Genomic DNA, 27,849 nt, shown 5'->3' with positions numbered 1-27,849 from the left:
GTCTTCACTGCAGGAGAACATGCAGATCAAGAATAGGTCTCTTCAGCCACCTAAGAATGCACCCTCAAGACCCCACAGCTGGAAGACCATCATCCTTGAACTACGAGGGATTGCTTAAGTAAGTAAGTACCCCACCCCGCCATGTTATGCTCACAACAGCCTTACTATTGTGATTCTTTTACTACTAAACCTTTAGATACACAAACAAGTTGTCTTTTACTCATGCTTTTTTATTTTAAAAAGTGATGTTACAATTCCAATTCAGTTGTGAAAACCTTCTCATAGTACTCAGTAACAGCACAGAGATGTATAGCTGGATCACTGCAGTTAACATTTAGAAACAAAATGACATCATTTGTTGACAGTGCCCCAGTTGCTATCTTTCTCAATCACACCATTTTATTCTTTTTTCAGAGTCCCACTCCCAGCTGCTGCTGGCATTTGCTTCCAGTAATTACGTAATGGTTTAATTGTAAGCGTATAAGCAAGCTCACTGACTTTTCACATGACTAAAAAAACATAGCCTGCCAGTATTTGCAATGTTTATTACATTTACATTTTTCAAATTTGTATGCCCTTAGTACAAAATTATGAATGTGACCAGTCATGTTTTTGTTATAATAAAGCAATAAAACTGACAAACCCATTCATGCACTAGTTACATCCAGACTAGATGTACTGAGGTTTCTTCAGTATAAGCTTCTGAAGGTGCCATAAATCTAGCTGTTTTGGAAGTAGGAACTGCTTTTGAGTCTTCCTACCTGGATAGTAACCAGTTTCAGACTCCAGACCTTTATCATGATAGCTGCTATGGCAATGCAGGTAAGAATCTTTAAAAAATCAGGTGAATGGGTTGATAAATGTATAAGAAATGTATTGGAGCTTTTATTGTCATTGGGAGCAGATGTTGGGGCTTAGCAGCAAGTTGCTGGGGATTTCTCAGAGGACGAAGGGGGTGATGGGTTTCCCACGGAGGAGACTGTGTGATCAGAGTGAATTGCAGGTCTTGGATCAGAGAAAAGTGCTGGCAGTTGCAGTTCAGACAGGGGATGTTTGGGATTCCAATGTTCGTTCCTTAGTGACTGGGGAAGTCCATTTCTCTTGGGAATCGACCTTCAGCAGACGATGGAGAGCTTTTCTGTGATATCAGATTAGGCTTCCACATGGAGGGAATGAAGGATAGATTCATTAGGTGTTCAGAAAGAGTCTGTGCGAAGTCCTTGAAATCCAGGGGTTAAAGGCATGGCTTCATGTCTTCCTGGTCGGGCCTGAGCTTAAATTAAGTAATGTTTACTTGGTGTCTCCAGAGCAGACCATGTTGCCATAGATTCAAGTTGCTGTTTCAGCTCTCCTGTGTTTGTCCATAGTCCTGTAAAAGTTTTGCTTTGGAAAAGTTCATGTTTTCATGTCTATATATTTATGCCTATGATCTTGACTTTTTGGATTCCATGTACTTTTGTACTTCTCTTTTGGACTATTGAACGTATTTTAGTTTATATGGACTACTGCTATTTTATAACACCTTTTCTACTGCTTTTTGGGAAATACCCTTTCCTCCTTTTGTGTACATGCTTTGTAATTTATTTATTTGCAGTTTTTATTTATTTAGTAACAGTATTCCTAAACTGCTGTAGTTAAAAACTACTGGACTCTGATGTGGTGCTGGATGAAAAGGTGTTCCCAAGGCTATAGTGCAACAGCAGGGTTTTATAAAGGTAATGATTCTTGACCAAGTCATCTCAAAAGACCCTAGATTCCAAAAGATACAACATTATTAAGAAAATACACTTTCTTTTCAGCAACAATAGTAGTTAAATCAGAGGGAACATGCCAGACGAAGAGTTTTACAGATGATGGCATAGTCCTTTACTAATACAAAAGTTCAGCCCTTGGAAACCATTTCTTCACGTACGAAAGCACATTGGCTGCCACTCTTATTTCAGATTATCTTAATGCATCAACCCAGCTCCTTCTGTGTATAACACTCAGTGCATAAGATGTAAATCATGAGACCAGAAATGTTGGAAATCTGAAACTAATCCTAAAAAAAGATGTGCAATTAAGTTTTATAAACAAATAGGTATAACTGCTGCTTTCCATACGCCTCTGAATTTATCACCTTCCTGCAGTATATACCCCCTTCCTTTAAATATCTTTACTTGCAAAATCTGGCATGCCCTATTATCATTCCAGTGTGGACTCCTATGTTGGCTGGCTGGACTTTAAAGGCCACAACATGCTTTACAAACTTGAGACAACAAAAAAATGTCTTAGCTCCTTCTCTTTTTTCTGTGGCATAATCCTGTCAATATTAAACACTTTGAAGTTGATTAAACACTCTCCAGGGATGTAAGCTTTATGTTCTCCTTTCTTTGATAACGGTGATAATGTAGAGTAATGACCATACCAAATCAAGTCACAAACAACTGTAAAGGTTTATTCAAATAAATAGAAATGTTACCAATTTACAAAATCACGGTGCTATTCTTCATTTTCATTGTAATCACTCTGTATAAAAAAATTGATCTTGCTACTCAATACTTTGTGCCACATTCTTGTGTTTTATAAATCTTTATCTGTGTTGCCACAGTCTCTGGTGTAAAATGCAAACTCCTTCATAACATTTGCAGTCTTGAGTCCTAGAACAAGGAAGAAAAGTTAGAGAAACAGAATTCCAGGATTTATGCCGTCCTGGAACTCAGATAGAGTATAAAATACAATAAAAGCTAACAATTATTGATATGTTACTAAAATAAGTCCAAGAAAACAAAGTGGCAAAATTTCGTGGTTAGGTAGGCACTGTAAAAATCTATACACAAAAGGGACTATTACATCCATTGCTCTATTAAAGCTACTGTCTGTTAGATTCAGCCTTTTCTACAGTCCAAGTCAGCCCTAAGGATGCATCTACACTGTAGAATTATCACTTTGGCCCCCACTGGATGGGGCTTCTGGGAGTTGAAGTCTCAATCAACCTGACATCAAAGGTTGGGAACCACTGTTCAAGGGGGCCACTTTTGCTTAAGGAAGAGGCCTGAGGCTGTTAGGAATTGTGGGAGTTCAAGTCCAATAAATCTGGCCATACCTGATCTACATTGTCAAATTAATGCAGTTTTACACCACTTTAACTGACATGGCTCAATGCTTAAGCGGCTGAGGGGAAAAAGGAATGGGCCTGAGGCTGTTAGGAATTGTGGGAGTTGAAGTCCAAAACACCTGGCAGGCCGAAGTTTGCCCATGCCTGATCTATACTGTCAAATTAATGCAGTTTTACACCACTTTACCTGACATGGCTCAATGCTATGGCATATGATTTGTAGTTTGGTAAGGCGCTAGCACTCTTTGATAGAGAATGCAAAGTACCTTATAAAACTACAATTCCCATCAGGGCCATAGCCAGAAAAAAAATTCGCGTGGGAGGCTGAAACTTTTTTTAGCGAATCATGAAGAATAGTTCCATAATGGAAAATAATTTGGAAATCAGGCTCCATCAATAAACTTCAGTGGACACTCATGAGGATTTGGTTAATCAGTTAAAATCAATGAGTAAATCAGGTTTTAGAAAAACCTGAAAAATTGGCGGGGGGCTTAAACCCCTTACCCCCCCCCCCCCCCCTTGGCTACAACCCTGATTCCAATTATTCTATAGCCTTGAGCCATATCAGTTAAGTCGTGAATTCTACAGCCTTGCCACCAGTTGCTTCTTCTTCACATGTTTCTGACCAAAAACATTTTTTTTTTTACAAATGCTGTTATAATTGTAATGGAGACTCAGGCCACTTGGAATGGGCCATAGATTTCCCCACCAACATCAGGGGGTCTTTCGCCATCATTGCAACTTCAAGGAAGGGAGACGGTGGCAGGTCTAAGCTCTTTCTTTTACTAAACCATGAGTAGTTATGCTTCCAACATAGGATGCAACAACACTGTGAAATTCATGCAGTCTGACACCAATTTGTCATGTCTAGATGCTATGGAATCCCGGGAGTGAGTTTTCCAGGCTGCATGGCCCTGTTTCACAAGGATTTTCTCATGGTGTTTCACCCACATCTATGGCAGGCATTCTCAAAAAAACCATTGAAATCCACAGGCATGTGGACAATTTCAACAGAAAGGAGGAAACCATGAAAATGAACAAAATTTGGCTCCCAGTATTAAAAAAAACTCTAAAATCAGAACAGTAAATAAAGAACAACACTCAAAAAACAGAGGAATTCCAGACATGAAGCAATCAGGGCCAGCTAACACCTCCCAACAAAGGATTCTCCCAGGCCATAACAGCCAGACCCTGAAACTGAAAGGCTAATCAATGCTAATCAAGATGATTAATTGCAACATTCCCACTTGCTTCCAACATACAAGAGTTCTTTCTCCCACCCTGGACCTTCCACAGGTATATAAACCTCCTCCCTTGCCTAGTTTCCAACAGACCTTACAACCTCTGAGAATGCCTGCCATAGATGTGGGTGAAACACCAGGAGAGAATGCTTCTGACACATGGCCATACAGCCCAGAAAACACACAGCAACCCAGTGATTCCGGCCATGAAAGCCTTCAACGACACAGTATCACACTTGATTTATGTATGACCTGTATCCCTTATAAGGGGTTGATCTGCCCTTTGACTTGTTAGTAAAAGCGAATGACTATGTTGTGAAATAATGCACATCTCAAGTGTGTGTCGCCAACAGGAAAGAAATGTTTGGAAAGCTCTGGTCCAGATGCACCCGGGGACCCTTTCCCAAGCCATGCTTCCAACCTGATCACAGAATCATTGGGTTGTAAGAGACCACAGGGGTCATCCAGTCCAACCCCTTGCCATGCAGGAAAAGTACAATCAGAGCACCCCAGACGGATGGCCATCCAATTTCGGTTGAAGGAAGGAGCTTCCACTACAGTACAAGGCAGAGGGTTCCATTGCTCTTACAGTCAGGAAGGAGCCTCCATCCAACTCCGAGGCAGAGAGTTCCGCTGTTGACCAGCTCTCAGGGTCAGGAAGTCCTCCCTAATGTCCAGGTGGGCTCTCCTTCGCTCTCTGCCATTGGATCCCTTGCTCCGTTGAGCCGGGAAAGCCGTCCTGCCTCGTCGCTCCTCCTCGCGGCGCGCTCTTCCTCGCTTTCAGAGGGTGCCCAGGTGGGGCAGGCTGCCCAGCTTCCCGGCCCGGTCCCGGGCGGAGGCTCTCTCCACGCCCCGCAGCCACTCGGTGCACTTGCGCACCAGCCCTTCGTCCCTGGCGGGGGTCCTGCTCCCCGCGGCCCCTTCCTCTCCCTCTCCCGCTCCTTCCTCCTCGTACTCCACGTCGTCGTAGCGGTGTCGCTCATTGAGCAGGGAGACCGGGAGCAGGTGGCGCCACTCCGGCCCGCTCTTCCCGACGCCGCCGCTGCCGCCGCCGCGCGGGCGCCGCTGCTTGTGCCGCCGCCGCTGCTTCTCCTCGTTCTCCTCCTCGAGGCTCCGCCGCTGCAGGACCCGGATCGCCTCCGGAGGGAGGCTGAGCGAGAATCTCCCGGCGGAGAAAGGCGGCGGAGGCGGCGGCGGCGGCGGGGAGGAAGGGGCTGCCGGAGGGGGCGCCCTGCCGCCTCGCCGCGGAGGCCCCTGCCTGGGGAGGGAGGCGGGCGAGCTGGGCCAGGAGCCCGGGAAGGGCGCCCTCCGAGGGGGCTTGGCCGGCGAGCACGGAGGCGCCCTTCGCGGGGCCGAGGGAGGGGAGAGCGCCTGCGGGGCCCGGCGGGGGGCGGGCGAGGGCAGGAGCGGGGGCAGAGACATGGCGCCGCCCAGCAGACCCTTCCCCAGCCGCCGCCGCCTCCTCCTCGCCTTCTTCCTTCGCCTCCTCTTCCCTGGCGCTCAGCACACCAGCGCCGGCCGCCTCTCCTCTTTCTCTGTCTCTTTCTCTCTCTCCCTCTGGGCACGAAGAGGAGGAGGAGCTGGGAGGGCGGCCCCAGGGAGGCGAAAGGGCTTCGGGCAGGAGGCAGCCGCCCACACTCGCCCCTCTCGGCCAGGAAAGGGAGGGACGCCTCCGCGCTAGAACCCCTCGCTCGGTCCAGTTCTTCTTTTTCTCCCAAGTGAAATGTTGCTCATCCTTTGCTCTCCTCCTCCCTGCCCCGCTCTGGGTCTTTCTGATGCTCTCCAGATAGAGAGGCACGCGCAGGTTGACAACCCTGGCAGAAGCCCAGGCCAAGCAGGAGGATCAAACCTCCCCGCCGCATCCCGTTTCCAGGTCTGACACTTTTCCCGGGCCGCCCCAGGAATAGGGAATGACCTGTCCGAAGGGCTCCCACAGCTTAAGGAGCAGATGGAATTTGAAATAGAATTACAGTCCTCTCTCTTCTGGCAGTCCTACCCTGTTGATTTCATACCCCCTGTTAGGTCTCCATTTTTTGTAATGATGTGTTCTTAGAATTATAGAATTGAAAGAGACCTCATGGGCCAACCGGTCCAACCCCCTACCAAGAAGCAGGAAATCGCATTCAAAGCATGCCCCCGACAGATGGCCATCCAGCCTCTGCTTAAAAGCCTCCAAAGAAGGAGCCTCTGCCACACTCCATGGCAGAGAATTCAACTGCCGAACAGCTCGGAGTTGGGAAGTTGTATTGTCGAAGGCTTTCATGGCCTGAATCACTGGGTTGCTGTGAGTCTTTTGGGTTGTATGGCCATGCTCCAGAAGCTTTCTCTCCTGATGTTTTGCCCTTATCTGGGCAGACATCCTCAGAGGTTGTGAAGTACCTTATGTTCAGGTGGAATCTCATTTCCTGTAGTTTGAAATCATCGTTCAGCATCCTAGTCTCCATGGCAGCAGAAAACAAGCTTGCTCCCTCCTCCCTATGACTTCCCCTCACATATTTATACCTGGCCCTCATCATGCCTCCTCTTCTGCAGGCTAAACATGCCCAGCTCTTTAAGCTGCTCCTCATATGGCTTGTTCTCCAAATCCTTGATCATTTTAGTCTCCCTCCTCTGGACACATTCCAGCTTGTCAATATCTCCCTTCAACTGTGGTGCCCAGAACTGGACACAGTGTGATTCCAGGTGTGGTCTGACCAAGGCAGAATAGAGGGGTAGCATGACTTCCCTGGATCTAGACACTATACTCCTATTTATGCAGGCCAAAATCCCATTGGCTTTTTAAGTTGCATGACATTGTTGGAACAGAAGGGACACCTCAGCGCTAGAACCCCTCGCTTGGTCCAGTTATTCTTTTTCTTCCAAGTGAAATGTTGGTCATTCTTTGCTTTCCTCCCTGATGGGGGAATACCCCGCTCTGGGTTTTTTTGATGCTTTCCAGAGAGAGAGAGAGGCACGCACAGGTTGACAACACTGGCAGGAGCCCAGGGCAAGCAGGAGGGTCAGTGCCTCTCCACGGCATCGCATTTTCAGGTCCAGCTGCACATCTGGTGGGGGATGCAGCAGACCCTCTTTCTATGGACCTTGCCAGGACTGGAGAATGACCTGCTGGAGGAGCTCCCACAGCTTAAAGGAGCAGGCAGAATTTGAAACAGAATTGCAGACCTCTCTTCTGGCAGGCCTATCCTATTGATTTTGTACTCTGTTAGGTCTGTTTTTGTAATGATGTGTTCCTATTTATGCATTTTATTGTATGTATTTTATATATCAAGCCACTGGGAGAGGCAGGTAACAAATATAATTTATTATTACTAGTAATTATTATAATTATAAAAGCATTGGTGGAGTAAGTCAGGCCAGACACTGCTAATGTAGGTAGTCAGACCACCACAGAGCTAGAAGGAACTGCAAGAAATATCTAATAGTAATATAATAACAACTTTATTCTTATATCCCGCCACCATCTCCTTTAAGGGACTCAGGGCGGCTTACACATGCCACAACCATCATAATTAATTTGACTATCTTATCGGTCAAAAGCAGGCCCACACTTCCCATTGAAATATGGGTAAGTTTATGTTCGTTAACATTTGTCTTCATTTTAAATATTTCATTGTGCTTCCAATACAATATTGAAGTGACTGGCTTGACCTTGAAGGAGCTGGGGGTGGCAACAGCTGACGGGGAGCTCTGGTGTGGGCTGGTCCATGAGGTCACAAAGTCTCAGAAGCGACTGAACAAATAAACAACAAATTGTTCTTCCATTTTTTTTGCACCGCAGATAAGACATGCGCAGTGTGCAAAGGAATTCATTTTTTTTCAAACTATAGCCCGGCCCTCCAACAGTCTAAGGGGCCGTGAACCAGTCCTTTGCTTAAAGTTTGGGGACCCCTGGTTTAAAGACTTCCAAAGACCACAACTCTGAGAAGGTCTGTTCCGATGTCAAAAACACTTCTTACAATCAGGAAGTTCTTCCTAACATCTTGGAAAGGATTTTCCCTTTCTAATTTTGACTCCATTTGCTCTTGTTGGAGTCTCCATAACAGCAGAAAACAAACCTATTCCTTCCACAAGACATCCCTTCAGGTACTTCAATAATACGACTATCACACCACCTCTCAATAGTTGCTTCTCCAAGTTAAATATTCCCAGTTCTCCAAAGCATTCCTCACAGAAGTTGTTCTGGACTTTTTACCATCTTGGTCACTCTTCTCTGGACACATTCCAGCTTCTCTGTCCTGTTGAAATCGATTTTGATAGTTTTGGCACAGCTGCCCAGACTTTTTAGGTCAATTTGAATTCTGACCTTGTCCATAGCTGCCCTTCCTAATTTGGTATTAACTACACATTTGATAAAGACTCCTCTTTATTCCATCGTTTAGACAAATGTTGAACACTGGATTCAGGAGAGAATCGTGTTACTTGGGGGGCTGATTCAGAAAATTGCACTGGAAAGACTGCATTAGCTCTAGTTTCTTAGATATGGTTGAATTTATAATGGAAGGTTTGTATCATCAATTTGTGCTTTTGGTATGGAATAAGTAAGATTTTCATGTGGTATGTTTTTCTTTTAACATTTAATGTGTTTCATTCATGCTTAAAAGTTGTTAATTTAAACACTATGTTAAAATATCCTGATTTTGTACATGCAAAATAGAGTGAAGAGTTATATATGACATATTTTCCATATCTCACAAACTAGAATTGATAGGAGAAAACAGGTGCTATTTTTTGAATCAGCATCTTGACTCCATCGTGGCTCAGTGCTACAGAATCACAGAAACTCTAGTATTATATGGTCTGTAGCCTTCTCTGCCAAAGAGTGCTGGTGCCTTACCAAACTACAACTCCCAGGATTCCATAACAGAACCATGGCAGTTAAAGTGTCCAATGGCATTAATTCTACAGTGTAGATGTGCCCTTTGTTGATATAGCCAATATAAGTAGAGTATGTGTTTTTTAAAACTCCATGGTTGCTACCAGAAACATGCAGCTAAGCCAAATATGCAAGAAGAGCCTATGAATTCAAGGACAGAAAGTTATAATCCAGGTGGGGGTTGATGTAGAATTACCTGTAAACTGTGATACTACTTTAAAAAATGGAAATGCTCTACTCGTTGACTTCACAAACCAAAGGAGTACATCTATGGCATTTCAAAATAATTTTATTTCTTTTGTAATCATTGATTTAATATATTATTCATAAGCACTTTTATTCAAGTATTTTTTAAAGTATCACAATATAAAAAGTTGGTATTTATAAAGTTTAAAAGAAAAGTTCATGTGTTCAATACCAGACATCTTACATTTTTCCATTCTTTCATAGCATGCCAGTTTAAGTATTTCAGAGAGCTCTATAGATATATATTTAGTAAAATATTTAATTTTACAATGTTAAAGATCTTTGGGAAGCATATAACAAATAATGCATTAACAGGAAAGATAAATAGCAAAACCAAGACAAAATTATTTACATACATTTTACCTGGAGCCCAAATGCTACTTTTGAGAGTAAATTATGGTAGCAGAATCTGATCCAGCACTTTTGAGACCATTTTGTGAGGTAAATAAGTGATTTGTGAATTTATTGATTTCCCGATATGCAGGTGTTGTTGGCAGTTTTGAATATATGTGTGTATGAGTGTATGCATATGTATGTATGTATGTATGTATGTATGTATGTATATTCTGCTAGCATAATTTAGTCCCCAATTGTAGAAAACTTTTCACAATTTCGGGATCTGACACAAATGAGTAAACTTGGAGAAATAAAATTGGCTTCTAGTATTATTGAAAAGTTCCTCTTTGTTCCCTCTAACCTAGGCAGGATGTGAAGCATTTCATCACAGCATCCCTTTAAAGGAAAAATAAACACATCACTTTTTCATGCGCTTTTATGCAATTTCCTAATGTGCAAATGTTTTATTAGCCTTAGTTATTATTCTAAAACTTACTTTTATACTACAAAATGTTTGTAAAATTCACATCTGGTTCCCATTCCCATTCTTCTATTGTTATTGGAATTGTATCACCTTCAACATATTTTTCAATAAGTGTCTGCTCACAAAAAAGTGGCTCTTTCCAAGGTCACAATCTTCAGAACACTCTCTTGGTAACAAGCCATACTAAATTTAATAGGATCCCAGAATCCCAAAATAACTTGAAATCAAAAATTATCCACATGGATGGTTGACATAACGATACCTTTGCTTTTGATAATTCACAATTTTTGTAATCCACAGATTAAAAGTATCATATAAAATTAGTTTTAGGTTATGTGTGTAGGGTGTATATGAAACATAAATGAATTTCTTGTTTAGAATTAGGCACCATCTAAATCTAAATCCATAATAAAAGTGAAAACCCATATGTGTGTATATGGCAAACGTGTCCGCTCACCCAGCCAGCCTCCGGCCTCCACAAACAGGTTACACTTCCCACTCCTGAAAAGCCAGCAAGTCACTACTTTGCACTGACATTGCGGTTACAGCGAGCACCTTGAAAATGTAGCCCAACCCCTGCCAATGTCCTCCTCAAACACTACAAACCACCACCCAAGGAATGCTTTCATTTGGGGACCATTTCATCCTACATTTTGCTTTTTCTTCCACCACAGGCAGGCATCCCAGGGTTCTCCATTCCTGTGAAATTTGCATGGCCCCGCCTACTGCCCTTGCACCACAGGCAGGCATCCCAAGGTTCTCCATTGCTGTGGAATTTGCATGACCCCACCTACTCCCCTTCCCTTTCCAATTTGTCTATATAACAGCAAAATTGAGCTACAACTAAACTTACTGGAGGGGTTTGTGAGAGTGAAGTTGTAGTTTACCCTGCATCAAGTCAGAGCATTGTGACTCCTACTGGGGAATTTATAGGAGTGGTACTTCACCTACATCCAGAACACTATGAACCCAAACAATGATAGCTCTGGGCCAAATTTCCCATGCATGCCTGATATGCCCAGATTTGAAGACTGGTGGGTTTGGAGGGGAATAGGCCTGGATATTTGGGAGTAGTAGGTACTAGGATTTATAGTTCACCTGCAATGAATGAGCACTTCGAACCCCACCGATGATGGACCAGGACCAAACTTGCCACACAGAGCCCCCATAACCAATACAAGTTGGAGGGAAAGGGAATTATAGTTCAGTTGCATTTGGCTCTGGGAATTGTAGTTCACCCTTATCCAGACAGAACTCAACCCAGCCAATGACAGATCTAGACCAAACTTGGCACACTGCCTCACTGTACCCAACTATGCATACAGGCAGGGTATCGGGCTAATTGACCTTTGCTCTATGAGTTGTAGTTCACCCTTATACAGACAGCACTGAACCCAGATAACTTCGGATCTCGACTAAACTTGGCACACAACTTTCTCAAATGACCCGGGCACTGCAGGGTCCCCAAGCTAGTCTCCAATATATCTCATTATGTACGTATATGTAAATACTAGTACTTCAAAATTTGGAATCCAAAACACTTCTGGTCCCAAGATTAAACATCCCTTATCCATATCTCAAGCATTTTGGATAAAGGAACCTGTACCAAGTATGGTGTTCAAAGAAATTAAAAAGGAGCAACATACTGGTCTGTACAAATAAATACTACTTATCTGACATCTCACACATATTAAGGATTCCTAGATAAAGATTGTGGAGAAGTGCAGTGCGTTCATTAGGCAAGTTTAACTTTTGCTTGCATCCAACTACACTTTAAAAGAGGCATGGGCAAACTTTGGTCCTCCATGTATTTTGTACTTCAACTCCCACAATTCCTAACAGTTGGTAGGATGGCTGAGTTTTCTGGGAGCTGAAGTCCAAAACACCTGGAGGACCAAAGTTTTCCCATGCCTGCTTTAAAAAAAACCCCACCGCTTAGCAGTAATTTGTACACTGGCATTTACAACCAGTAGTATATTTTGCTTTCAGAACGTTAATGTTTCAAAATGGCACCCTGTGATTTAACAAACATACTACAGAAGATGGGCAGGTGGCTAATCCCAAATGGAGTTAGAGAGAAGCAGATGTTCCACACCGATTCCCAACTTCACATAGCCCCCTTTTACACTATCATATAATCCAGATTACAAAAGCAGATAATCCACATTCAGATAATCTGGATTTTATATGGCAGTGTAGATGGGGCCCAGGATTTACTTTCTACTAAGTTAGCTCCATTTCTTTTCTAGCAGAATTAAGACAGCCGGGGAGATGGAACATTTCTCCAACCACAAAAAGGCTCAAAGAGGAGGAACCTCCATTCACTTACAGCCTCTTCAGGATTAGTACTGTTCTCTACTAGGAGTGAATTGATCATGGTGGATGTTTAGGTTTAGTTTAAAATCTGGTAACAACAGGAACACACCATGTTTTAAAACACACACACATCTAAAGAACCTTTCCACAAAGGAATTTTTTTTCCAAAGGGGCAAAGTAAACACAAGCTCTTGATTATGTGTAATAGGATTGTAGTGACTCACCTTGCATAAGGAATATATGACAGACTGTACCTGAAAGAGAAGGAGGAAAATATAACATTCTAGGTCAGTTATCCTATTTCACTCAACCTTCAAGGAAGTCATCATGTGTAACAACTCTTTAAGATTAACTATTCAGATTGTACATTTCAGGATGAAAGGGCTTTTAAAAGAACAGGATGTACTGCCAAGAATTTCTGATCTGGTCTCCATTTCAGATTTTGTTACAAACTTACTTGATCTCTCCCAAAAAGGCACATAGGCTAGTGTAATGCAAATACCACACACACACAAACACAGCGAAAATAATACATTTTATTGATTTATAAACGTCATAAATAGACACAAACATAACTTAATCTAAGGAAAATCGATATGCAATAATGACAACAACTCTGCTCTGCTAGATAACTGTTCCTCCTCAGTGATTAAACAGATGTTTCTGGGAAGCTGACAAGCAGAACTTGAAGGATAAACTCTCCCAGAAGTGCCCCTCAGCAATGTATTCATTGGCACAGTATCTCAACAATGAATTTTCCCAGTCTCACAGGTCTGATTTCTTTATTTTCCTTTTTCCTATCTCCTAAATGAATGGATAACACCATGATTAGAGCAAATTCCATGCATTATCTATTATGTGACACAGCATTGACTGTGTGCCTATTGCCAGCTTCTTTGGATCTCAAATTCTGGTATTATAGAGAAGTATTATTTATTTCATCTCTTATCTTAGACACATACTATCCAGTTTCCTCTGAAAGGTTTAGATATTGTTAGTTTGGCATTAATTCAGACACTTGAATATGTTTTTCTCCCCTATACCTTTTCCATTTCCAATTTCAATTTTGTGAGAAAGAGCAGCCAGAACGAATACAATATTCTAAATCCATCTATAATAGAGATGTGTATGAAGACATTATATAATTGGTAGTTTTAGTTTAAATATCTTTTCTATCAAGGAGTTCACTTTTTTGCAATTCTACATATTATGATCTCATATTATGTTGGTACAACCAACATGTGTGTGTAATATATTGTCCTAGTGTGCCTCATTTTACACATGCTTACAGAATGCCTCTCTTACCACCAGTCTCATATTGAAGATCACAGGAGCATTACTTCCCTATACTACCCACAGTCCCACTGAGAAAAGGATTTTGATGGGAGTGGAATACTACTCCTATATGAGATCCGGGGGGGGGGGGGGGGGAACAGTGGGGATCCTCTATCTGAAGCTCATCCTCTAAACTTGACGATGAGATTCATAATTGGGAAGGACTGGATCTGAAGCATTGATAGGGCATATCAGGCCTATTGCAAACCAGATTAGGCCACAGGTCAGAAGTTCTCTTTGAGTTAAATTAAAATTATGGACACTTGTAAAAGAAATTGACCAACGATCATTGGGTGAAATGAAAAAAAAGAAGAAGCAGGGCCAGGATTATCTCAAAATGTTTCTTTCTTATCAAAATTAAGTGTATTTAGGACAGTATTTCTGGTTTTTTTTCTTTTTTAGCCAGTGTGATGTCTCATGGGCCTTGTAGTCCCGTTCCTAGTACTATTGTGGCAGACGAAGAGGAAAACATGGGATTCCCACCGATTCAGCCAGAATCGGAGCCCCTGCACCTGCAGGATGTTTGCCCTCAAGAAGTCAGCCAAACAAGCCTTGGGCAGAATTCTCCCCCGTTTTCTCGAAAGGACAATTATAATAGAGATAGAGGAGCTAGGGAGGCGAATCGCCGGAGCGCCAGAATCGCAGCCAAACAATTAGCTGATTAGGTCTGCTTCCCTTGGGAAATTCTAAGGAGTCATGCATCTGGACAGAGTTGGGTTTCACTTCTAGTTCTCCAGGGAAAGTGTTCTTCTGGCGGGAAACGAGACCCTATTTAGGTGTTTTGCCGCGAAGGAAACCTTGTGGAGTCTACTCGTCAGCTTGAGGAGTGAGATCGTGTGTGGACTACGCTACCTCAGTTCCTTGTTTCCATGACCAAGTTCCAAGCCTGCCTTGTTCCCCGGACCTCGCCACGGACCTTGTTCTTGCTTCTTGGTTGCCTCGTATCAAGTCTTGTTTAGCCAAGAATCTAGTTTGTTTTCCAGCCTTGTTGTCAAGCTTCAATGGACTAAAAGACCTTGTCATCTCCCCACACTTTTGCTTGGCAAAGTGTGTGTTTCGGTTATTGGATTATAACTTTGGACTTTAATATCACATATTGGACATTAATTTCCTGGACTATATTTGACCTTTCCTGAAAGGTCTACTTCTGAACTATATTCTTCACTTGTCTTTATTGACTTTATATATTCTTTTAATAAAGATATTAGATAGAATCTGGCCTCTGCGCATGGTTATTGGTGCTCTGTAGCCTGGGTCCTGACAGCCTTTGATTTGAAAAAGGATACTGTGGTAGTATGGTTGATTTGTGATAAAATAACACAACAAATTTTGAATTACTCAGTATCTCTACTTTTCACAAAGTACCTTTAAAGGAGTTTCTTTCTGAATAAAACAGGGACCAGTTATTTTCAGATCTATATTCAGGGGCTATTTTTCACATGGACTCTGCAATAATACAGCCAATACATGCAATAGATAGTGCTTTAAAGCTATCTGATGTGTGTGTGAATGGCAGGATTTGTTCCCCAACATGACAAAGACCATCTACATATTTATGCCCACTGACTACAACAGTGGCTTTCTTTTGTGGAACCTTGCTATGGAGAACCAGCCAACAGCTCACAGACCAGCTTTGCTTCATGAAGGGCCACTTTAAGTAGTACTGGTAAAAATGTTCCAGAGTATATTCTGCAAAACAGATTGATTTTGAGCCTCCCATAATCCCACCTTGAAAATATTCTATAATTAAGCTAACACTCTCCTCTCAATGAATATACAGTAAAGAGAAAGTGGTGAGAAAGGTAGTATTGAACAGCCCCCTCACTCTTAAGCTTCAGGAAAAAACTTGGCTATTTAAGCAAGCCTTTGGGGATTAATATGACACATAACAGTGACGGAACCTGTATAATAATGGCTAAAGCAATTGGTTTAATGTTTATAAAGTTGAGTTGGTGCTAGATCTTTGATATGTTTTAATCATCTGTGTGATTATTTATCATTGATATTTATATGGTTTTACAGTTTTATAATATTGTGTTTTACTGTTATTGTTATTGTCTGGCATTGAATTACTGCCATAGTTTGTAAGCCGCCCTGAGACCCCCTTTGGGGGTGAGAAGGGCAGGGTATAAGTGCAATAAACAATTAATAATAAATAAATAAGTATTGGGGGTAGGGGTTCCTTCTTATTATTTTCTCACATATATGCAATTATTATTCAGTACCACTCAGGATCAAAGGCAATGAAACATTAGAGACCTTTTGTGCCCCTTGTAATAAATGAAAGCAATACATTTTCAAAAGACCACAGAGCAATCAAGACAATAGCATCTCACTCCAACTGACATGACTTGCAATGCTATCTACCCTAACTAGTTTATATTATAGTAAGAAGCAATAAAATGTTTCAGACTCTTACCAGGTCATTGCCAAGAATTGCATAATGCAGAACAGCAGGGCTAGCCCTCTCTTATGCCACTAAGGAACATGAGAAAAATACGTTGAATCTGGTTTACATCAACAGTTGTAATTAATAATAGCAGCAACTTCAATAATCTTTGTTTGAATGAGAACCAACACTGCTGCCATTTTCTAGTACAGGGCATTGGCAGCATCACCAAGTTTATTAATGCATAGAGGTTTAAGGGTGATAAATCTATGTATATTTACTTGGTGGTAATTTCCATCAAGGCTAATGGGGCAAGCTCTGTTAACCATGCACTTCTCAGTCTCATATCCCCAGCATATGTATGGTATATATCATTATTATTATAAGCTGTTTAGGGGCACAAACAATGAATTTCATGCTACCATAACACAAAACTGTGTACTGAAAACTGAAACATACTGCACAGGGTCAGATGATTTCTAAACTAAGGTTAAATGAGATGAATGCAAGAAGTTGCTTTTTAGAGTTGACCTTGTTGTTTCCAGAGTATAAACCTATAGACTATATGTGCATCTACGTTGTAGGATTAATGCTGTCCAACACCACTTTAACCACCTTGACCTCAATCCTATGGAATCATAGGAGTAGTACTTTTATATGGTCTTTAGTCTACTTTATCAAAGAGTGCTGGTGGTGCCTCACTAAATTACAAACCCTAAGTTAGCATTGAGCATAACAGCTAAAATGGAGTCAAACTGAATTAATTCTACACTGGAAGGTGCATTCTGAATTCCACTTTGAGGAGTTTCAACAAGGGTTTTTTTCAGAATCTCAGTTTGAAAGTGGGTGGGGACCAGGTACAGCTTGTTTAACCCAGATTTACATGGGATATCAGAATTAAGTGTCCTTGATTAAGGCAACCTTACGGTGCTTACTTCTAGATTCAAGTCTTTTAACTAGAAGAGTAAAGGATTTTTTGACATTATGTTAAAGCATATTTATTTTTGCTTTGTTTTGAAACAAAAGATAGAAAATCCATAACTTTAAAAGATCACAATAAAAAACATCAGTTAGAGAAGGATCTCGGTTTGTGTTAACACTGAATCATAGAACGGCAAGAGTACAATTAGATATTAGACAAACAAATCTTACTGCCACAGCTTCTGATATGAAGCACAAAATGTTAATGTTACTTACCCAGAACACAGCACATAGGGTGAGTATAAAAGAGAGCTGAAGAGGAAAAAGATGTGTCAAATTGGCATTTCCTTCAGATACAGCTTATCCAATATAACCTTCAGAATAATTACCATGTGTAAAATTTAACAGAGTTCTTTTATGTATTTTCAAGGATGCATTGTTGTTTCATAGCTGCACACCCCTATATATCTCTATTAGATCTCATGAAAGGAAAATTTCAGCATCAAAAGCATTAAGTAATTTCACTACATAAGCTATCAAGTCTGGATGATTTATTCTGCTCACAACAAATACATCTGATAGTTTATCCCCGTCTTTCATTGTGTTAGCAAGGTTCCACTTCTAATTATAAACCAACTGATTCCACCGAATAAGGTCATGGCCTTTTGTCTTTCTGATTTCAAACAGCATCTCTCAGTCAATTATGATATCACACTCTAATATCAATTCTTATGGATTCCTAATGCTAACCATGTCAGTATATGCTTAGGAATGCTTCACATTATGTTTTCTTGCTTTCAGGGAGTGAAGGAGATTTCACTTACCAGCATAACAATTGTCACAATTAATCTTGTTGGCTCAAACATCTTTTTCAGCTGTTTCACAGGACCCATCAAGAAGCAAGTACTGGATTGGAGCAAAGGAAAGAATGACTATGTGTATTATTAACTGACCAAAAGTAACTTGTGTTTGTATATTTGCATACTGCTTAAAGGATGGCTAGGATCAGGGAGTGGAAAATGAAGTTCAGTGATCTCAAGAAAGTAGAAATGAAAACTAAGAAGGGCAAAGAAAGAACTCATTTTTGAGTGACAAAAATGAGAAAATAATTTATCTTATTCTTCCGGCACCAGTAAGGACAGCATAATTACAGATGAAATTGTTCATGCTAGGGAAGAATATTCAGGGATACTAAATTCACAGAACATTTTATAAAGGATATATCTTGTACCAATTCTTACTGAAACTTCATTAGAATTATCAATTATTTAAATTATTGAAATTGTATGCATACACATTCATTGTGAGATAAATCGGCAACAGCTCATCTTGATAAGGAAAGTGTTAACAAACTAAGGGCATGCAACTGTCAATTGATATAACATTTACCTTGAAACAGTGAAATGTTTTATGTACCTGTTTTATGTTTTATGTACCTGCCTTGCAGTGCTAACACTAGTCCAAGTTAAATACTGCCAGAGAAATAAACATCTATTTATTAGTATAAATGGTTTTCTGGGACAAAGTGAAACAAAGAGAAGCTACCGGAGTAAACTACTAGATTTTGAAAAATATGCACACACAGCCTTGTCCAAATTTATATATGCGGACTATAACTTTCACAATCAATATGCAGCCAAGACAGTAATAAGAACTGAGGCCAACACATCTGAAGATCAATACATGTGAACATAGATTTAAATGGATAATCTAAATGGGACAGGAAGCTATAGTTATCTGGGCCTTATTTAATATAAGACCTATCTTCCTACTCTTTCACTTCTAGAACTTACAGAGCATTTGCAAAAGCCATTTTTACTGTTAGAGGGAGTCAAGGCTTTTATTATTTACATACCTTAAAGAACAGCACACTTAGTATCTTATTCTTAATGTTAGTGACTGCAGATATACAACACATGAATCATTTAAAAACATTAAAAATGAAAGAAATCATACCTGGATAAAGCAGAAATATTTCCTAATGTATAGAATACTGCAAAGAGTTTCATACCACCACCTGGGAGCCACAGCATTGCTGTCCCCTACACAAAATAAAGCAGTTGCATACTTAACCTATGCAGAAAAGCTTTAGTAATAATAATAATATAACTTTATTTTTGTACCCCGCCTCCATCTCCCTGAAGGGACTCAGGGCGGCTTACATATGGCACAAGATGCCTAAAACACATAAAATAAACACACAGTACAATGCAAAATAGTAGAAGACAATTACGTTTTTAACAAAGCAACACAGCAGCAAACTTGGAGTACACAGCTCTATTACCCTCTACTGGCAATTGGATATAATAATGTTAACGAACAACCTCCAAGAGTTTAGCGGCACTTCAAACCCTACATCCACGAGATCAGTACAGGTGGTTTCCTTTATTCATGTCCAACAAAATATGGCCTCTTATAAAAAGTGAACATTAATACAGAATTAAATTATTTACATAGCAAAATAATTCAAATATCCAATTGAAGCTATCCAAAACAGTTCATCAATCTCAGGGACGAGGTAGGCTCATACAGGAAAGTACAGTCTGCCCAACAGTCTGGACTTCAGCCATATTGGGCTATAAAGGTATCATGAACATTATACATTATGATTAGTCATTAGCAAGCACAGTGAAATTTCAATAATAACTATGCCAAGACAAGATGACATACAAAGAAGAATTGGGTACTGAATGTCTAAGCTTATGTAATATTTTAAAGTAAAGCAAGACATAATGGATGGATGATGAGAATTGTTCAGTCAGGGTGTATACAAGTCTCATAGATGGGAAAGAAAGATGTAAATTCTTTCAATAGAGGGAACTAAAGCCTCAATTCTAATCAAGGCCTAGTGTTCCTCTAATACTGCACCCATGACATATAGATCTTTCTCAGCTTCAGAATGCCCTGAGGGAATGAGGTTTTCCCTTGGTATATTCATAGATATTGCATGATTTATGGCCCTCAAATACATTTTCCATTGTGAGGAACCATTCTTAATGGTGAATCCAATAGAGTTCTCTTGCCAATTTCTTAGCCTTCTCTATGAGGTTCAATAAACTTAAGTTATTGCTGAGTTCTTCCTTTGTATTTGTTGATGCAGCCTTCCACACTAACCGTCATAGAGCGGTTAGTGTGGAAGGTAAGGTAAGAGAATATATGGGAAAGGCAACTGATACATTTTCAAGTGAAAGCAATTTGCATAACAGCCACTGTTATACACAATTCATGATCATACTCTCCAGGAAGAATGCTTTTTTGAATGGTTTATTTCCCACATGAAACACTCCCTACATATGCTCCACACTGATATGACTGTTTGTCAGGGACAGGGAGATTCTGTCGTAAAAAATATTAAAACATACAGTGCCTTGTTTTTATTCTGAAGTGGTAGAACGCCATGAACATTTTTTTCTGAAGAACAAGTAGGCACACTTTTTTTAAACCTGAGAAACAAGAATCTGTGCAACATTGGTCCCAGAACAGAAAGGTAAAGCAAGTACAGTAGAGTCTCACTTATCCAATATAAACAGGCCAGTAGAACGTTGGATAAGCGAGTATGTTGGATAATAAGGAGGGATTAAGGAAAAGCCTATTAAACATCAAATTACATTATGATTTTACAAATTAAGCACCAAAACATCATGTTTTACAACAAATTTGTCAGAAAAAGCAGTTCAATACACAGCAATGTTATGTAGTAATTACTGTATTTACGAATTTAGCACCAAAACATCACAATGTATTGAAAAGATTGACTACAAAAACATTGACTACTAAAAGGTAGACTGCGCTGGATAATCCAAAATGTTGGATAAGCGAATGTTGGATAAGTGAGACTCTATATGCATATGAATTCAAATCATGCTTCCTTTTTCATAAGGTCAAAATGGTATTTACTTACAAGAATAGAACACAAAATGCCACTTGCAAAACAGATGGCAAACCATTTCACCCGGGTACTAAAACTAAGAGATGACGAATCAAGTACCTTTGGGTTAAAAAAGAAGAAAGGGAATATTAGATTTTATTAACAGAAAAAAATATCAAGACTTTACCAATGCAGGAATCAAAGTGCTCAATGTAAATCCCAATACAAACATATCCCCTTTATCTAAGAATGATTCAAACAAACAAGGTTCCGAGTAAGGAGGTCATCTCTACTAGCCAGATGGTTTCCAGAGAACACACAGCATGCTCAGACTGTGCCAGTATGTGAAAGCTTTTTCATTTCATGAAAATGGAATGAAGCTATGCAAGATAGTAATTTAAATGATGCTGACAGTGTGTAACTAAGTAAGAGCACACATGGTATCCAAGAGGAAATCTTCATGTCTAGTATTATTTTCTATTTTGTTACTGTTCCTTCTCTTCCATTACAATATTTTTCAGTTATCCCCACCTAATATTTTTCTCATTTGCAACCTGAAAGCAGTCTGTCCTTGAGACGCATCACATGCTGGTAGGGAGTGGAGGAATATATATATAATAATACCCCTGTATCCACAGAGATACACTCCAGGCCAAACTGTGGCAATGTGAAATTGTAGATACAATGGAAGGTCATTACAGTTGACCCTCCATAATTGTATTTTTGACTTTTGCAGATTTGATTATTCACAGATTTGAATAAAATGTTATCTTAATGAATATTGATCCTCCATTACAATTCTACGCTCAGCTTCCAGAAGTTCACCAGAGTCATTCAGGAGAACCTAGAAATTCCTAGAGGTGTCCTCTTGGGTAAAAAAAGTATTAAAATATATTTATTGAGTTTATACAATGCTAATTGACAATAAAATCAATTTTAAAACAACAATTTTTCCATTTTTCACTTTCATGTGGGTTCTATGCTCCTAAGCCCAGCAAATGTGGAGAAATCACTATACATTAGCTCATTTCTGGTAGAATCATAGAATTGTAGAGTTGGAAAAGACCTCACGGGCCACCCAGTCCAACCCCCTGCAAGAAGCAGGAAAATCTCATTCAAAGCACCCCCGAAAGATGGCCATCCAATCTCTGCTTAAAAGCCTCCAAAGAAGGAACCTCTACCACACTCCGGGGCAGAGAGTTCCACTGCCGAACAGCTCTCACAGTGAAGAAGTTCTTCCTAATGTTTAGGTGGAATCAAACTTTCCTGTAGTTTGAAGCCATTGTTCCGTGTCCTAGTCTGCAGGGCAGCACACAGTTATGGTGGAAGATTGAGAGATTCCTAGAGAAGTACTCTCTGTAGGAATTGCTAGGTCCTCCAAAAGAATTCTATGGTAACTTCCTGAGGAAACAGGATTACCTGGAAGACCTAAAAATGACTAGATATAAATAAGTGAAACCACAAATATGGGTTCATCAGTCTTATTATACATGCATATGCATGTATATGCACATACTCTATCTCTCTCTCCACATGAATATATCTCTGCTCCATCCAGCTTAGTGATCATTCCCCTCTCTCATCTCTAACACTGAGAGCTGTTGACAATTTTCTCAGAAGGCAAAACCATTGGTCTCAGAAGGCAAGGAACAACCACCTATCCATTCTGAAGTGAATAGCATCAGCAAATACATGCAAGCAAAGACCAACTTATGTCAGCAGTCTGCACCCTTGTTCTAAAATAAATGTTTTTGTCTTTCAAAAGGGTGACAAATATGTTCAACGATGAGGTTGGAACTTTCATGAATCAAAGGATGCAAGGTACTAGGCAAAAACTTTTTATCTTTATTGGAAAAGCAAATGTGCTTGTTTGCTTTGAGCCTTGAGCAAGTTGAAGACTTGAACAGTCAGAAATCATAAAAAACGGGGTAAACAAGATCAGATGGGTACAATGGATGATTCTCCATGTGTTTTAAAATGAGCAATATCCTGGAGGCAGGAGTTACATTCCAAAATGAATGAAAAAGACCTCCAGTTTCTGCTCTACTCCCTTCCCATCAACCCTGCATCTATGTAGGAACTGGCATGCTGTGTGTGTATAATGCTTGAGGTCAGTTTCCTGCTGCTATTAATTATTTTATGTCAGATTTAAGATATTATAAATGTACACCTAAGCAAGATATAATTTTAGACCAGCATTAAAACATACAATATTTAAACTTTTAAAAGAAACATAGTGTAGAGTAGATACATCAGGGTTTTTTTTAAATCACAAGTCCACTGACAAACACAAGCAAGTGAAAACTATGTAGATCCATTTGTCTTCCACTACATGCCAAGGGATGCTATACTGAAAGGACATACCACAGTAGCATCAGCTCTAGCCAGTATCTACCCTTAATTATTCCAACTCCTATTAAAAAAAAAACCCTCAATACTGTTCTGGACATTAGCCCAATTACTAAACACAGACTTAGAATTGTCTTGCCCTTTTACAGGAACGAATAATTAAAGCTTTCAAAATTTTAGATAATCTAACTTACCTTTCCTGATCCAAATCTTTATCCTTATATGGATAGCAAGGAGGGAAAAAATTAACAATTCAAAACTAATACAAAGTGAGACAGAGGAAATCACATTTCAGAGCTCATATTTTGAAAAGTTGAATATTTAAATCTCCAGAAATGTTACAAAAAACCATGCAATGCAATGAATTAAAAATAAAAAAATAAACCATAAACAAGCCGATGTGTTGTCGAAGGCTTTCATGGCCGGGATCACAGGGTTGTTGTATGTCTTTCGGGCTGTGTGGCCATGTTCCAGAAGCATTCTCTCCTGACGTTTCGCCCACATCTATGGCAGGCATCCTCAGAGGTTGTGAGGTATACCTCACAACCTCTGAGGATGCCTGCCATAGATGTAGGCGAAACGTCAGGAGAGAATGCTTCTGGAACATGGCCACACAGCCCGAAAGACATACAACAACCCCATAAACAAGCCCATTTTCTGGCAGTAATGATCATATGACATGCTGGCACTGGTTACCTCCCACCAACCAGTTTGGGCCACTTCTTAACTCTTCTCCCCAGCTTCAATGCAAAGCCGCTTGTTGTTGACAGCCACACAGTAAAAAAAAAAACACCCTGAAACACATCTGAATCTTCAGCTAGAACATGGGGTGAAAAGCCTTTTGAAATATGTAGTAACTTCTTTATTTGTGAAACTGTAGCATCATAAACAATATATATAAGAAATAAAATTATAATATGCATAACATCTTTTGCATTTTGTTTTTGAAAAATGTTATTAAAACATCAGATGCCTTTGTGACTTTTGGCCCACCCCATGTAAAGCAATGTGTTCTTTCACTGAATTGTGAAGTGTGAAAATCCCTACTTCATGTTCTTCCTGTTTTCTATACCATTCCTCATATGTTGCATTTAATCCCTCAAGTAAACCTTCTATTGTTGAAAGCTTTCATGGCGAAAATCACTAGGTTGCTGAGAGTCTTTCGGGCTATACTGCCATGTTCCAGCAGCATTCTCTCCTAATGTTCCACCTACATCTGTGGTTAACATCTTCAGAAGTTCCTCTGAGAGAACCTCTGAAGATGCCAGCCACAGATGCAGACAAACCCCTCAAGTAAACCCCTCAAGTAAACCTTAGGAGATAATGCTGCTAGAATATGGCCATACAGCGCCCCCCCCCCCCCAAAATACACACACACACACACACACAGAGCAATCCAAATGTTCTACTCCTTGTAGAGGCTCTGGAGAAGGAAAACAATTACTCTCCCACTGTATATAAGAATAACAACAATGACATTTATTACGGTCCATAGACTCATCAGAAAATGACCCACTATATATCAAGATATGTCAGAATCCTACTGGGTAATTTTTAGCTCCTCCAAAGCAAGCAAAGAACTTGTTTACCTTCATATCAGAACATCATGTTTTGAACTACACTCCCAGAAACCCATGGGAAGTATGGATTCTCGAAAGTAAAAATGATTATGTAAACCCTGCCACACAATGAAAATCTAACCTCTTTCTTTGCATATGGAGCAAAGAATAAGTAATTTCTAATATTTGTACATTTATTTTCTTAATTATAAGTTGCTTTTAAATCTCATATTTCCTCGATTCTAAAATGCTATTGATTGTATGAAACACATTAATATCGGTACTGCCAACAGGAAAAAAGCTTTATTTATATTTATTAAAAGGTACCTGTGATTCTATTACGCACCCCAGTTTTAGAGGTGTTTATATGGGGAAAAGTATGTTTTAAAAATTATGAAATACATTTTTTAAAAAATAACTTCCATATTTACACTTATATTAAACCTTTTGCATAGTTTTGAACTTTATTATTTTCAGTATGCTGTTAGCCACCTTTATTTCCCATGATTAACAGAAAGGTGGCAAATCATTCTTAGTAAAAATTCTCCCTTTGACAAAATAGCTAGTTACTACCATGCAACATTGCACTTTATCTCTATTTATTCTAGTTCTCTTGATAAGACTTCTTATTGGTTAAAAAGAAGATAATTTACTGGGTCTAATTACAGATAAAATGGAATGTAAGAATCCACTTTAACAGATAGAGAGTACGGCCCCATCTACACTAGCATATAATGATATTGAAGCTGCAGTATATGGTCAGTATAGACATGGTATGGGCAAATTTGGCCCTCCAAGTGTTTTGGATGTCAACTCCCACAATTCCTAACAGGGCCCAAGTTTGCCCATGCCTGGTAGACTCATATAATGCCATTTAATGGCATTATATTATATTATTTATTTATTTACTACATTTATATCCCGCTCTTCTCACCCCAAAGGGGACTCAGAGCAGCTTACAAATCAAATGAACATACAATATATTATTAGCATAGCACAATATAAGCATTAAATTACTATACTGTACTATATCATTATATGGTAATATTATTAGTAATATTACATTTAATATATAATATATAATAAATATTATTATATTGTATTATTAGTAGTATAATATTGTATTCCATTATATTAATCTACATTGGCCATATATCATTCCATTTCAAACTGCATTATATGACACTATAGATGGGGGCTACAGCAGGTGGCAGTGCCCCCTAAACTTCAATGGGATTTATTTCAACTGGATTATTTTAGTCTACACTACCATATAATGCAGTTCAATAGTTAAACTGCATTATGAAACTGAATTATATGGCAGAGTTAGTGGGGGCTTACTTTCTTTTTCTATTTTTATTGATTTGTATACAACAGGCATGGGCAAACTTTGGCCCTTCAGGTATTTTGGACTTCAACTCCCACAATACTGGCTGTTAGGAATTTGTGGGAGCTGAAGCCTAAAACACCTGGAGGGCTGAAATTTGCCCATGCCTGGTATACAACATACTTCAACTAACTTCAAGGGGAGGGGGCAAAAAAGAATTATACAGATGAACAAGTATACAAATGCATATAATATAGAACTAAAGTTACACTAAACTTAAATCTTTATGCTAATCACTTTACTAAAAAAATACACCGTAAGATGACTCAAACTTTCAGTTACATAAACTTGTTAAGATTGCTAAGAACCAAAATCCAATATCAATACGTCATCAGGATCCTTATTGCTCAAAACCCAGGCAGAACTGCAACCTCAGCAAAACCAGGCATAGAGAAATGATTTGAAATTGGGTTGCGGAGAGGTTCCCTGGCTGTATGGACATGTTCCAGAAGCATTCTCTCCTGACTTTTCGTCCACATCTATGGCAGGCTGGCATCCTCTGAGATTGTTGATGTCTAGGGTAGTGAGATTTACGTACTTGTGAAAGAAAGTACGTAAGGGTGTGAGAAAGAACTGTTGGAGGCCAGTGTGAATGTTGCAATTAATCACCTTGATTAGCATTGAAAAGCCTTCAAGTTTCAAAGCCTGGCTGCTTCCTGCCTGAGGGAATCCTTTGTTAGGAGGTGTTTCTCCCACCCTGGACATTCCAGATATATAATCCCCATTTTCAAAGTTTCCTATAGACCTCACAATCTCGAAACGTCAGGAGAGAATGCTTCTGGAACATGGCCATACAACCTGGAAAACTCCCAGGAGCACAAATACTCGTAGTTGTTACTCGTCTCAGCTAAAAGGAGGGGGTCCAGGAGAGATCCGAAAGCGGCGGCGTAGGAAGCAGGCCCCTTCCCTTCCAGCCTCACCTGTGACGTCAGCCCTTGCTCCTCGTCGTCCTGCCCGCTCAGCACCCGCCGGAGCTTCTCCATTGCCGCTGAGGAAAACGCCCCCTTTTCTCACCCAAGGGCTTCGCTTCGCCGTCTTTGCCTTCACTCGCCCTGTGAAGAAACACAGACCGGAAACCAGCAGTTGAGGAAAACGCCTCACTTCCGGTCTAGTTCACCAACCAGCCCCAGAGCTCCTCCGCCGCCATCTTGTCCCCGCCCCTTTCCTTTTTGCTCTTGAGAAGCACCTGCTGGCCACGCCCCCTTCGGGCCCCGTCGCCTCGCAGGCTTGAGAGAAAGGATAGCTGCGTTCTGCATACACATTTCCGGTTTCTGACGGGCGGGGAAAAGGCAGCAGGACCCAATTGCAGGCGACACCAAATTGGGAGGAATAGCCAATACTCCAGAGAACAGGAGCAGAATCCAAAACGATGTTAACAGATTAGAGAGATAGGCCGAAACTAACAAACTGAAGTTCAAGGGGCACAAATGCAAGATACTTCATTTAGG

At 40.2% G+C, this 27,849-nt stretch overlaps 2 protein-coding genes and 1 long non-coding RNA gene across 3 annotated transcripts; 1 reads left to right on the top strand and 2 right to left on the bottom strand.

Annotated features, from left to right (window-relative positions):
- The first annotated feature begins 7 nt into the window (after positions 1–7).
- Positions 8–15,142, top strand: LOC134297787 (uncharacterized). Its single transcript, XR_010004660.1, has 2 exons — positions 8–822; positions 14,331–15,142. It is a non-coding gene; the product is annotated as an uncharacterized LOC134297787 (long non-coding RNA).
- Positions 2,417–6,430, bottom strand: prr18 (proline rich 18). Its single transcript, XM_062976319.1, has one exon. The coding sequence runs from the start codon at positions 5,758–5,760 to the stop codon at positions 5,119–5,121; it is 642 nt and encodes a 213-aa protein (XP_062832389.1). The 5' UTR covers positions 5,761–6,430; the 3' UTR covers positions 2,417–5,118.
- On the bottom strand, positions 9,483–27,749 carry sft2d1 (SFT2 domain containing 1). The gene is made up of 8 exons (XM_003215834.4): positions 27,322–27,749; positions 21,140–21,226; positions 19,195–19,280; positions 18,063–18,144; positions 17,515–17,550; positions 16,348–16,406; positions 12,818–12,847; positions 9,483–10,189 (listed from the first exon to the last, which is right to left on the bottom strand). Exons 1-8 carry the CDS (start codon positions 27,382–27,384, stop codon positions 10,150–10,152), a joined length of 483 nt encoding a protein of 160 aa, XP_003215882.1. The 5' UTR covers positions 27,385–27,749; the 3' UTR covers positions 9,483–10,149.
- Positions 27,750–27,849: the final 100 nt, after the last annotated feature.

This window comes from Anolis carolinensis, chromosome 1 (assembly GCF_035594765.1).
Source record: "Anolis carolinensis isolate JA03-04 chromosome 1, rAnoCar3.1.pri, whole genome shotgun sequence".
In the NCBI taxonomy this organism is placed as follows: domain Eukaryota; kingdom Metazoa; phylum Chordata; class Lepidosauria; order Squamata; family Dactyloidae; genus Anolis; species Anolis carolinensis.
Note: the sequence above shows the minus strand (reverse complement) of the source record. Positions and strands in the feature narration are given on the sequence as shown.